At 35.6% G+C, this 14,460-nt stretch overlaps 1 protein-coding gene across 4 annotated transcripts in view; it reads right to left on the bottom strand.

Annotated features, from left to right (window-relative positions):
* Rilpl (Rab interacting lysosomal protein like) overlaps positions 1-14,460 on the bottom strand; it is a 474,364-nt gene that overhangs the window by 126,009 nt on the left and 333,895 nt on the right. For all 4 annotated transcript variants that reach the window (XM_068379106.1, XM_068379107.1, XM_068379108.1 and 1 more), the window contains exons 3-5: positions 13,756-13,877; positions 13,015-13,218; positions 12,655-12,827 (exon numbers count right to left, since the gene is read on the bottom strand). In XM_068379106.1, coding sequence (XP_068235207.1) covers positions 12,655-12,827; positions 13,015-13,218; positions 13,756-13,877 — 499 coding nt within the window. The remainder of the gene's footprint in view (positions 1-12,654; positions 12,828-13,014; positions 13,219-13,755; positions 13,878-14,460) is intronic.

Below are 14,460 nucleotides of genomic sequence, written 5' to 3'. Positions count from 1 at the left end.
CCACCACCATTTCCTCAATTCTTCCAACACTCCACCCCCGTACTGGAAGAATACACCCGAGAACTTTTGAGCAAGCGGGTGATAAGGAGGGCAAAGTCCATCAAATTCCAAGGAAGGCTGTTTTGTGTTCCCAAGAAGGACTCAGACAAACTTAAGAGTCATTCTGGACTTGTTGCCACTCAACAAGTTCATAGAGAACAACAAGTTCAGGATGTTAACCCTTCAACACATAAGGACCCTGTTACCAAAAGGGGCGTACACAGTCTCGATAAACCTGGCAGATGTCCACTGGCATATTCCAATCAACCGCCCCCCTCTCCTCCTACCTAGGATTCAGGCTACAGAAGAAGAAATACATCTTCAGAGCCATGCCCTTTGGACTAATCATAGCCCCAAGGATTTTTACAAAGCTTGCAGATGCAGTCGTTCAACAACTATGCCTAGAAGGTGTCCAGGTAGTAGCGTACCTGGACAACTGGCTGGTGTGGGCAGCATCCAGGACAGAGTGTATGCAAGCACCCAAGAAAGTGATACCATTTCTTGGAACATCTAGGATTCAAGATCAACGTCAAGAAGTCTCGATTATCTCCAGCTCAAGAGTTTCAATGGCTTGGAATCCATTGGAACTTTAAGTCACACCATCTCTCCATTCCCCCAGGGAAGAGGAGAGAGATAGCAGCATCTGTCAAGAGACTACTGAAATCCGACAGGATCTTAAGACGCCAACAGGAAAGGGTACTGGGCTCTCTCCAGTTTGCATCAGTGACAGACCCAGTGGTAAGAGCACAGCTAAAAGATGCGTCAGGAGTCTGGAGAAGATACGCATCAAACGCTCGAAGAGATCTAAGAAGACCGATACCGACCCAACTACGATCACTTGTGAAGCCATGGTCGAAGGCCAAGAACCTAAAGAGGACCGTACCCTTGCAACCACCTCTACCTTCAGTCATCATCCATATGGATGCCTCGAAGGAAGGATGGGGAGGTCACTCCCATCAACGGAACGTCCAAGGGACTTGGTCATCTCTATTCAAGACCTTCCACATCAACACTTTGGAGGCCATGGCAGTCTTTCTGACACTGAAGAAACTATCCCCTTGCAAATCAGGCCATATAAGACTGATCCTGGACAGCGCGGTGATAGCGAGATGTCTGAATCGTCAAGGCTCAAGATTGCCCCAAATCAACCAAGTGATTTTACCATCTTCCGCCTGGCGGAAAGAACAGATGGCATTTATCAGCAAGGGTTCTGCAATGTGACGGCGGACGCTCTATCCAGGCTCACGCCGACAGAGTCAGAATGGTCCCTTGACGCAGGATCATTCTCCTTCATCTTGTGTCAAGTCCCAAAACTGCAGATCGACCTCTTCGCGACAAGCGACAACAAGAAGCTACCTTGTTATGTGGCCCCATACGAGGACTCCCTAGCGGAAGCGATGGACACCATGTCCCTCGACTGGAACAGATGGAACCGAATCTACCTGTTCCCTCCAACCAATCTCTTAATGAAGGTCCTCAACAAGGAGATCCTTTCGGGGAACGGCAGCTCTAGTGGCTCCCAAGTGGCCAAAGAGCAACTGGTTCCCTCTAGTATTGGAACTGAAGTTGAGGCTGGTCCCTCAGCCGGACCAAGTACTGTCTCAACAGGTACAGAAGTCGACTGTCTTCACTTCATCACAGAAAACCCAAAGCCTTCATCTCATGATTTTCTCTCCTCAGCAGTAAAGAAAAGATTTGGGATCTCGAAAGGCAGTAAAGACTTCTTAGAAGAATATAAGTCAACCAGAAGACAATATGAATCATCTTGGAAAAAGTGGGTTGCCTTCGTCAAAGCAACTGGCTGCCAATAAGATAACCACGTGTAAATCGGCTCTGACTAGACCTCTGCTATACGCCTTCCAGGTTGACTTGTCAAATAAAATCTTTAACAAGATCCCTAAGGCTTGTGCTAGACTTAGGCCTACAGCCCCTCCAAAGCCTATTTCATGGTCCTTGGACAAGGTCCTACACTTTGCTTCAACAGTGAACAATGAGGATTGCTCTCTGAAAGACTTGACTCAAAAGGTGATTTTCTTGTTTGCTATAGCCTCGGGGGCCAGAGTTAGTGAAATAGTGGCCCTATCCAGAGATGAGGGCCATATTCAGTTCACAGAAGTGGGAGAACAATCTTTTTCCTGATCCAATATTTCTCGCTAAAAACGAGCTGCCCACCAAAAGAAGGGGTACCTGGAGAATCTGCCCTCTGAAGGAAGATGTCTCTCTGTGGTCTATCTTCAAAGAACTTCAGACTTCAGGGGAAGACAGCTCTTTAAAGGAGAAACCTCAGGATCAAACCTATCCCTAAAACAACTAAGGGCGAATATCACTTATTCTATTCGCAGAGCAGATCCTGACAGTACACCCGCAGGTCATGATCCAGGAAAAATTGCTGTATCACTGAACTTTTTTCAGTATATGGATTTTGAGCGTCTGCACTCATACACCGGATGAAAGTCATCCAGAGTGTTCAACAGGCATTATGCGAAGCAAGTGCATGAACTCAAGCGATACGTGGTGGCGGCAGGTAGTGTACTAAAACCTGTCGTCTAGTGCTGCGATGAACAGTGAATTGATTGGGACCATCAATAAAACGGGTGAACATGTTGACACCTCTCAGTGCAATACTTGAAATAAATGTCACCAAGGTGACATTAAGGACTGTTCTATTTAGTTGAGGTGAAGAAACATAAAGATAACACTTGTGACATGTGTACTTACACAATGTAAATAGACATTCAATATCACAGAAATGCATACTAGAAAATTTAGCAAATTTTCAGATTTGCAGTGGCATTAATATCCTTTCCCTTTCAGGTGAAAACAAATATTTTCTGTGCTTTGATTGTTGGATATGTTTCTTATTGCATTCATTAACATTTATGTTATACATATTACTTCATGTTGATCAGTTATTACCAATAAATTATCAATGTGTATTTGCGTCTTATTTCGCCCTACAATTGATTTTCAATAAAAATATATCAGTTTATTACCCTTTAATAAACTGCATATATATTCTTATGAACAGTATGTATAGCTAATACCTTTTGTTCTCATACAGATACAAACATTTTCTGGCAATGCTTGTTCCATGCGTTATACATACAGCGAGACCTGTATGTAGTTGATGCTATGTTTGTTCATATGTTTTATGCAAACCTTGAGACTCCTTTCCTACGTCTAGTATGACTCTTCCCTGCAAGGGACAGGAAGCACTAACATGGTTCATGTTCAGCAGTAATGACATATAACGGTAACGTCATATGTCTCAATGGTCTGGATGACCAAAAGGAAAAAACTGTCCCAAAGTTAAGGCACTTTAAAAATCCACAGATACAGTCAGACATGAAAAACAATAAAATACAATGAAATTCAATTAAATAGGCTAAATCGGCATATTGAGTAAAATGGGGGGAAAAGGAACACAGCGTAAAAGGAATAATAGCAAAACCTTCCAAAATCAGGTAGTTGCCGACTTGGAGAGGAAACTATACCATTTTACACAAAAACTAGTCCTCCAAAATCGGGTAAAATATCGATCTCGACAAGCAGGACTAAAATTAATCAAAACGCGTTCCGATTCCCCGTTAAAAACTCAAAAAACCATGATTGCTCGCATGAAAGGCTACCAACCGAAGCCGCTAACTAACACTGCCCAAATAGCCTAAATAAAAGATAAAATCATGCCAAAACATTGAATTAGATGTCCATAACACAAAAATAAGACTACAATTAGTATAAGGAACTAATACAAAGTCTTACAAAACAAAGAGATCCTGAGGAAGCGACACCAAAAGACCGCATACACACCTGTAAGGGAGCATCAACAAAGGGGCTGAGAGAAAACCCAACAAGGTTATTGAATGAACGTGTGTCGCTACCTAGAAATCCCAAACAGACAAATATAATACTCAATTTGGGAGCAGAGATCTCCAAAACGCCTGACATCTTCAAAAACACAAAATAACACAGAGCTACGAAAAACACGTCCATACGTTCACAGGTGCTAACAAGGAATGATGGGAGAATGATGAGAGAAGGATAGGTAGTGGTGGTGGTGGTGGTGGTGGTGGTGGTGTGTGGGGGGGGGCAGTAGCTGTAGTGAACGACACCTCGTAGTAACGGGGGATTTTCAGGAGGGAGAAGTCTAACTGGAAAGGGACCTCTGGTAGTGGTATCACTCGCCCCAGTTTTAATACCGACACCCTTTAGGGGTGAGCAAGCTAGATATATTCCTGGCATTCCATGCAACTTTTTTCTCTGGTATATTTAGCAGTATTTATACCTTTGAAATGGTGCTTTAAGGAGCATTTCACGGAGCGACACAGGTTTTGAGCCCAGAAAACGGATTTTGAGCAAAGCGAAAAATCTATTTTTGGGTGAGATAGCCAAGTTGTCCTGATGGACCCGCCCTCCTTTTCTACAAGAAAAGGCCTTGGCAGGATCCCTCCCAAAATTACTATATCTGTAGCACCATGCTCAACGCTACAAGGAATAGCACGCTGGGTTGACATACAGCGCTATCTAGATACTCAGTAGTAATACGGGAGGAAGGGTACCTTAATAACAGCTTCCCTTCTATTTTTGACACTTTCCCCCTCGAAGCGAAAACGCTATTCGGGGTGAAGATTGCTATGTGTCGTATCAAGATATACGTCCCCTGATTTATGCGATATCCTTAAGAAAAATTTTAAGGATATTCGCGCCAGGAGTTAGAATTCTGGAGACCTAAAGGTAAATTCTCTGGGAATATCACTGTAGTCAAATATCCCTTAGGAAGCTACTTATAGGAACTCTCCATCAGGACGACATGGCTATCTCACCCAAAAATAGATTTTTCGCTTTACTCAAAATCCGTTTTCACCTCGCATTAGGTACATTCGTGCTGCACTCTCAGCCTAGTACCTAATAATCAACCTTGTAATATCGAAGACCCAGCATCTGCTTGAATAGGTAAAAATAGTGCAAGGCCAGCAACCAAAAGATTGTACATTTCTGTTGCCACTACTATCATCATCATCATTGTTATTATTACCAAATAGCATTGAATGTCCACCAAATTTACATTCTTAACCCTAATAGTTGGGTTGAATGGTTTGTTCTTGACACTGTAATAAAGTCTGTCATCAAAGAAAAGTTCACTGCAAAATACAGTAAAACTCTCTGGTACAGAAGCAAAAGATAAGAGAAGAATGAAATATCTGCACTCAATGATGTACTGTACACATTTTATGAAGTGTCTGTATGTTTCCAACTTTGTATAAAAAAACACACATATCTATAACAGGTAATGCAAGCCTTTAAAGCAAGGAAAAGCAGGTAGTTGCCAAATATATGCATATATCTCTAGCACTGTGGAAAGTCTGGTTTATTCACCTAATTCATTCTACTCCTAACTTACGACATAATGAATATGAAGCCGTTACAGTCTATTCTATCAACGTAAGTTTTTCATGCTGCAACCAATTTCCTTACAAAATTTCTGTACAAGGTTCCACTAAGTACTTATAATCTACCATTAAATAAAAGATAAAGTAGTTCCATAAAAGCAGATGTAATGGATGATGCTTTTTATATACATACTGTATTGTAAATAATCTATTTAATTTCTTCAGTTCTGTAGTGACTACCAACTAAAATTTGGCTGAAATATTCATCAGAATTTTTTTTTTTTCATATTTATAGATCATGCAAACCTGGGCATACTTAACCATAGCCTAATACTGTAATGCCTTTTTTTTGAAGATGGACAATCTTTAAGTCAATCCAAATTTCATGCCAATACTTTATATAGTTCATGATGCTAAAGAGCTACTTACACAAACTACCACAGGCATCATATCGAGTTGTAGCCTGTTATACAATAACAATGCATGCTATAACTGAACTAATATGCAAAATCACAAATGCAATAAAAATTAAGGTTGTTAAACTTATAAAACTACATTACTGAGTTTCTAAATACAAGACTTGCCTATCAAACCACAGTTTATGTAACTAACTGTTCTACAGAAATACCCATAATAACTTGAACAGTCTAATGTACTGTATACGCTGTAATACTGAATTACTTAAGATACTGGTGCCAACTGGAGAAAGGGGCCTGTGACTAACTTTGTAGAAATGATTTGCATTTACGTAACTAAGCATTAAGTTGTGATTTACTTTCAGACCTATGATAATGTTGTGTCTTGCTTCCCATCAAAACAATCAAGATCCAGTTTATGTAAACCAAGTATAGTACTATATTTATACATACCATGGAGTTAAAAAAAAAAATTATATAGCAGCCAAGTGGTTGAAACAAACAACCAGTCCCATTCAAAAAGAATAAATTAATAAAAAATTTCTCCGCCAGGATTAAAACAAAATCTTCTAAATAATACTTATGTATATCAAACTAAAATATCTTATACATACCACAACGTTCCACAGAATTTAAAGTCTTTCAGCAACCAATAAATTACTGCACTGATTTAAACTAATCAGAAATGATGAGTGGATTTAAAAATTCTACATTATACTTGAGAACAATAAAGAATATTCAACATCAACAACAAGAAGAAAACACTAAAATATACTGAATATAGAAGGATGGAAAGAAACAAACTACACATTCATTAAAATCCATCATGCTTTGTATTGTATCTCGCACACAATATGGCAATTATTGTCATGGTCATCACATCCAGGTACACAGCCAAATTATAATTTTATAATACTCCAGTTCTACAGAAGTCAGTATCATATTCTTAAACACTTTATGAAACTATAAAGAAAATTTGCAGTCTGACCTTGCTAGAATTCATATTACAAACAAACCCTTTACACAATTCCCTATTGAAAGGTCCCCTTGAAGATGTTTAGCCTCTATATCATTGTGGTGATATAAGACAAGTATGTTTATAATAAAACTTAAATGGTTTTACTAAGAGCAATATTCAGAATTATCAAAGGTGAAATGGAATTGAATACTGCGCTGTAATTATAACAAATTCCCTATGGAAATTTGCAATTTCTTGAAACTGGTTTACTTCATCAGAAAAAGAATAAGTCAGTCAACTAGATTTACCATTGTTATATACAATAATACTGTACTATGAATGATCATGTTGCCTTATTATTCTCCTTTAACTTACACAGGAGGACTGAAACTATACTGTACTTAAAAATCCATTAAAACAAGTGAAAACTGACTAATTTCTATACAGTATTTGGATTACTAAAATTCAGTGATGGGAAGCACGGTATCATAACAACAGTGAGGCAAATGATTCAAACATCCAACAAAGAGGAACTTTAAGGATCAATTTAAAAGCAACAATTACTCTACTTCCCAATCTCAGTGTACACATATTCTAAGATACATGATCTATATACTCAATAACATAAGATAAATAGATGAACACCCATTCTATTTACAAGAGCGGCTCAAAGTATGTTAAGAGAAAATGCAAGTTAATGAGATAAGCAATCAGAAAAGTAATGGCCAAAGCTTTTAGAATTTATAATAATATAACTATTTTACTCAAAAGCTAACCAAAATTTGAAACATACTACACTTTTGACATATGTACAGTAGCATCTCATGAATATGCATGCTAAATTATTAAGAGTAAAGAAAAGGGCTGAGGAAAAATTAAAGTACTGGTTCATTTTGTCTATTTGAAAAAGAGATTGATGCAAAACTGTATTTTCTTATAACAGGAAGAGATTGGATCATCAAATGTTGAGTGTCATGTATGGAAAGCAAGTCAAGTCACAAAGTCTTTATCATACATTGAAAAGAAGCTTATTGCAGTTTAGAATAAAATTAATACTGTTAATTCAAAACCAATTTTTGTTTCCTTAGTGGAGAAGGGTTCTACCTTATCAAGTAAGGCAACTGAAGCCCTTGTATGTTTATCTCATCATTCAGACATGTTAGTTAATTAGGGGAAATTATTTCACTCATCATACTTTTGAGATATCAAAGTATAATAATAAAAATTTATATAGAATATAAAAATAATTACCAATACTCTACCTAAATATTGCTTTAAATCAATGCAATTAAGAGTTACCTGAGGTACAGCAACATCAACGCATGCAGACAGAATCTTTAATGCAAAACCTTCACCCTTCTTATCAGTGCCACTCTACTGGATGCCAATGCAAATTCTAAGATATCTGTACTTAAAAAAGAAAGACCTTTACTTAAACCTGATATGATCAACAGAAAGCAACATAAGATTTACCGCACAATGAAAGCTAAAAACCATGTTTAAATTTAAGATGCAAAATATGAAAATGTTAATATATTATTTTTCAAATTCAAAACTTTTTCATTATTAGTATTATCCTTAGACTCTTATTTCAAAATGTTCCTTATATAAATCAGAAAAGCTGCATATCTGAATCATAAATATTCTGTCAAATATTTTATAATATGCATAATTAAATTCTCTAAATGAATAAGTTCTGAATACCTTTCCTTTTACGTTATGCAATTATGCATCGATACGGGTAATCTTACACCTATATAGTGGTAATTCTTCCCCCTAAATCATGAACCCCTATTTCTGAGCATCCTTCATAACTATCTTGAAAATCGTCAATATCAAATCTACAAAAATAGAATTTTAACATTCTCCCTTCAAAGCTACAATGCAATTTGGTAACTGCATTGATGCAAAACTAATTTCTATTGTTACATAGATAAAAAAACAATATATTTGTCTCTTGTGTCTGTAACAATCCTAAAGATCTAAATAATTTCTCGCTACATAATTACGATCTTTAAACAAAAATGGCTAAGGTTAAGGAACCTTCATATTATAAGAGAACAATTCTAAAAATTCTAAAAATTACAGTCTACTAGACCAATATCCACTCATGAAAAAATAAACTAATGGATAATACAACAATTGGGTATCTTTTCAAAAATATTTTTACTACCTATAATACTATCATTACCATCATCTTCCCTATTCTTTAATTCTATTACCTGTATTAAGAATATTTCTATTGCTATAACCATAATCACTACCCTCATTGACATACTACTTAATCACAAAAATTGGTTAAAATACTCAACTCTCATGAGACTGGCCTAAAGGGTAACCTATATTACATTTTCATATCAAAACCTACTACGGTTATGTATGCAAGATACAAAACCCCAGAAAATACTGTATAGAGTAAATTTAATTGATAGGGAGTGATAATTTGCATAGATTAAATTGGGTAATTTGTGTTTAGTTCTTAAGATGTAGATTTTAAGAATTTCATGATTAAACATCAAATCTACAAAACAAATGATTACTGTGCTCGTGTGATTTGTATGAATAAACATGTCATACTTGCCTTACCACCCATTACTTACATTAAACTTAACGATGATAATTCAAGTGTGAAAATACTTAATATCTTCTTTTCTCCTTGGTAAAATATTATATACTTGAGAAGACTGCTCACTTGCTAATATAGACCACATTAGCAAGGGTGAAGTAATTCTTAGAAAGGTCAGACTGTTCTCTACATCACTACACCAATAAAACTCCGTCCCAGCTGCTACCTTTTAGAGTTTGGCCAAAGTTATCATCACTTAAGGTATTCGACTATGACTTATGAAAAAAGTAAAATTTATATTAATAAATTAGATAAACAATAAAATAAATAAAATTCACATGGGTACATAAGCTACACAAACTGATAATTGAAAATTTATGAAACATTCTTTAACCAAACTTTTCATCTGCCCAGACTGATTCTTACAATGGACAGCAGGCCTTGAAGTGAGAACTTTGTTATGAAATTGTAAAATGAGATTTTGGAATATCTGATTTTTAAATTACGCATTAAAGCAAGATAATACATTAAAAACAACTTTAACAAAGTTCACCAAAGCCATAAACTTTAACATTAAAAACTCCAGTAAAATTGAGTTTTTAAAACTCAGGCACTACAGAGTTTTTAACATTGTAAAGTTTGGTAGAACAGCATAGGATGGAACAGGAAGTTTTCACATGAAATAACAATAAAATGAAAAGTGACTGGATGCTGCCGTGAGGCTGAGGGAGGCATGAAGCATTTTTTTCTTTTTTTCATGGGCTGCCAATAAGATATGCAACAACTACTAATGACCTTATACGTAAAAGTTAATGACCAAACATTACAACCAAAACCCATATAATCATTTCAGTATGGGATAAACCAAAGAGAATAAAGCTAACACACTGACCAAAACAAATATGTTCTATCAATTTCCTGTATCTCAACCTAAATGTCACTAACATTTCTCTCTTAAAGAGGCCAAAAAATAGCTGAGCAAGATCAACTGGAAACAAATATTTATCACAAATATCATTCTTTAAGACTACAACCTTAACTGCCTGTATATCAGCAATCAGACAAAATCCATTAACCATTAAACATTACCTAGAGTTAAAGAGCAACCTGACAACAGTTTTAGCACCACCTGAATATTTACATCATTACCTCAAGGGATTTTTCTGTCTGGTCTCATGTAAGAGCTATCCCTCAAAAATGCAGAATAGAACTATAACACCATCAAACATTGAGGCATGTCATTACTACATAAAAAAAAAAAAAAAAAAAAACTTACATTAAAACCAGAATTAAATCTCTATCCCAGGAATAAAATGTAAAATGAAAACATTTTAACACCCATTGCCACGCTGAATGAATTTCTTTATAACAAACTTAAGCTTTAATATAAGAGCTACCCATTACCTCTACCCCCATTTAAAACCTAAAACTATAGTTAGGAAAACAGAGCTAATAATGATAAAATATATAAACAGAAAATACTACCTTGTTCAGGTCTTATTCTTAAACTATCCATTGTATAAAAGTACATGTGTGTATACAGTTGATATATTATTTATGCATATGAATATATGAACCTGCTAATGGTGTGGAAGCTTTCTGCATATGGATTTAGCCTCAATAAAGCTACAAGTATGGAAGTGTCAGTGACTTCCGTATTAGGAGGAATAGTCCAATGTTGAAAAGAAAATATGAAAATACAGTATACATTGGATATGTATGTGGGTGGTTGTTTGCAAGCTTTGTTTATGCCAGGATATTTACTCTACAACTATGTTTTGATTAAAAGTTTACCTGTACTTAATTTAAAAAAAAAATGCTTGTTCTGCACATAACTTCCATTATTATACTGAGTACCAAAAACTGTACAACTTTAAAGTTTTTCCTAAAAGGCACACACAGAAGAAAAATAGATTCGAGAGTTTTCCGTTACCAAAAATAACTGAAATACTGTACATTATTACTAGACGTAGTGATAATTAGAATTTGTATTCAAAATGTATATGAATAAAATACTATACTTTTCTAGCTTCTAAATGCAACCTTGCCTCCTGGATAGAAATTTATCCAGCTTAATAATTTTGGGAGAATGAAGAACCTTTCACTTCCTACCTCCTAACCCTCTCATTTAAAACCTAATATTATACAATATATATAAATCTAATTCTTTAGAAAGGCTCTTCTAAAATGCTATTTTAATACTTAAATACTGAGCATTGCTCAGAAGATTGGAGAACTATTGCACATAAAATAATCACTCACAGGTACACTAATTCATTTGTTCTATTTTGGCCATTGATATTTATCACTCTGAACTCTACCTCTACTAATAGAAAAAAAAATGTGAAATAGTAACTACCGTAGAGTATGAAAATAACATTCCTGAGAATCAAATGGAAGATGCTGTGTTCAGTAAGAAATAATTGATTTTTCTGAACACAAAGACTAGTGGGTAAATAATTTTTTTAAGACTTCATACCTGTCTCAGCCCCACTTATGTCACATGACCAGAATTTTATGCAATTTAAATGGACGGTTTTAGTCAATATTTGTTAAATATATTGACTTAGACTAGTATTAGAATATTGTTAAAATTAATCTAAATACATTTATGTAAACACCTTAAAAATCATAAAAATATAGCATCCAATATATACAACAACAATGCTTGGCACTTGGTCTAGGAGGTTTCTCCCTTAATTGTACAATAAGGCACTATGAAGTAAGCTTTATCTAGCTATATCACATCCTTGTACAGTACTGTATGCAACCTCCAGTAATACCATACTGAGGTCTAAAACCGAGCTTACAGATGTGTTTCTATGTGTGCTAGCATCCACAATCTATATATGGCCCCACTTTTGTTAACCCTTAAGAGAAAAATTACAGGGCAACACAATAGCCCAAGGATCACCAAAATATTACTGCACTTGTCTACCTGCTGTGACCAGCCTTATAGCTACCAAACTAGAAGCTCAGCTAAAAGAGTATCATCAATCATGTTAAGATGTTGCTTCATATTAGATCCCTGGGGCTTCCTGGCTCCCTCAAAAGGTATTCTGGAAGTAGCTCTAAACTAAAAATCTAATCATTATTAGCCATAGTTTTGCCTCTGGGCAAGAGCACTACTCATCCTGGTCCATCCTAAACTCATTATTCTATGACCTATAAGTCACTGCCAGGCATGCAAGGATCAGCCGGGCAACAAATAGGGTGAGCTGAATCAGAGTCACTATGGCACACACGTTGCATGCAGAATGAAAAACACTTCCGCGCACTACATACTGTCTTTCATCCTTTGGCCTGTACATTTCCAGTTCATCCTCCAAATCAGATACTCGGGCTTTGAGCTCATTACGTTCATAAAGGATCTCCTTAAGCTCGGTCATAGTGAAGCGAGGTCGATTGGGGTCATCACGATCAAATACCAACTTATTTGTTAGATCCAGGCTATCACTCTGAAAAAAATCATTACCTCATCTATTAATGCAAAATTCCTACTCCCAAGGAATACTTATGTAAATACATGAGAACTTTATAATATTTTAAGCTCAATAGTTTTTTATTCATATTTTCAAAGCACTGATATTTGTTACAACTACAGTATGTCATATCAGAAATATTGAATACTGTAATAATACTTACGCTAGAGCTTGCTAAATCCTCATTTTCCTTCTGAGCTAAACCAAGTCGCTGCCGTAACACACTAACTGCACGGGTCTCCTCTTGCAGAGCAGCCTGTAATTCTGCCCTTTCATCAATCAAAGATCTCATTTGAATGTTGTTTGTTCGTTGCCTTCGCCGTAACTCCCGATTTACATGATTAACTTTTTCTAGTTGCGATTTCAGCTGTAAAAGGGCAAAATTAGTGTTATCGATATATATTAAAGGAAATAATTTCTGATGAAAACCATTTGTTCATGCAAAAAAAAAAAATACATTCCACTGTAACGTAATTATACTACAGTGACTGCCAACAAATCATCAAAATCAGAGTAAGAGATGTCTAGTTTCACTAGAAGTAAAAATGCTCAAACCAAAGAGCACACACATTGTCCTACATACTTATAATAATTCCTTTATGCATATTTCAGAACTGGGTAAATTTATTGGAAACAAACATGTAACCTTGATATTCTAATGATATATTGTAGTTTGGTAGGAATTAACTGACAAAACTGGGCAACAGCAGGGAAAAACCACTGATACTGAAAAGCTGCCAACTTTGGAATAAGGAAATACGGCATGATGCTTAACAGTGTCAGAAGGCTAGACTTCTTCATTAGCAGACAATAAAATTATATTTTATATCAGTTCTTAATGTAATTAATGGGGATAAATACACCTTTCCATTTAAAAAAATGTAAAACACATCAGAGTACTTACATTATCAAGCTCAGATGATTTCGTGTGGGTTTCCTTCTCGGATTTATGAAGTTGTTCACGTTGATTTTCTATAATTTCTTGCAGATGTGTCACAACTTTCAAATCAACTTCAGGTGTTGCACCTGCAAAATTAACTTCAGCTTTATTGTACTATTAATCCCTTACGCTGTCATTACAATATGAAAAAATAACCACAAACCCTATAGCAATCAAGAGCAGCAAAAAATTCTGATCAATTTTCAAAACATTATTAAAAGAAAAATCAAGCTTTTAGAATTCACAACTCTTCAAATCTTTCAAACTACCAGCGTATTCGAAGTCATTGCCACTTAGCTTTTGAACAAATGTAAGCAACAAAGCAAAAGCTTATTGGGTGAGAATAAGTTAAAAACAGCTGCAATTTCAAGTTAAGCAACCTTATTTCCAGTATTCTTATTGTAAACACTTTGGTGTAAAATACTAGATGAATCTATCATTACAATACAGCAGTACAGTATAGTAAATTTACGTGTTGCAGAAATCAAATTCACTGAGCAACTCATAAACATTAAGTGACGTTTACAACAAAGTAAGGGATACACTGGAAAGTGATCTTTCATTCAATTTTTCATCAGAATTGAAGTAATAGATCTGTCACACTTATCAAATGTGTAAAATGATGAGAACCATATCTGAATATCATTGCATTTATAAATTTCCTCAGCA

The sequence above is a fragment of the Palaemon carinicauda genome, chromosome 8 (genome assembly GCF_036898095.1).
Source record: "Palaemon carinicauda isolate YSFRI2023 chromosome 8, ASM3689809v2, whole genome shotgun sequence".
Taxonomy (NCBI): Eukaryota; Metazoa; Arthropoda; class Malacostraca; order Decapoda; family Palaemonidae; genus Palaemon; species Palaemon carinicauda.
This window is presented reverse-complemented; position numbering and strand designations above follow the sequence as displayed.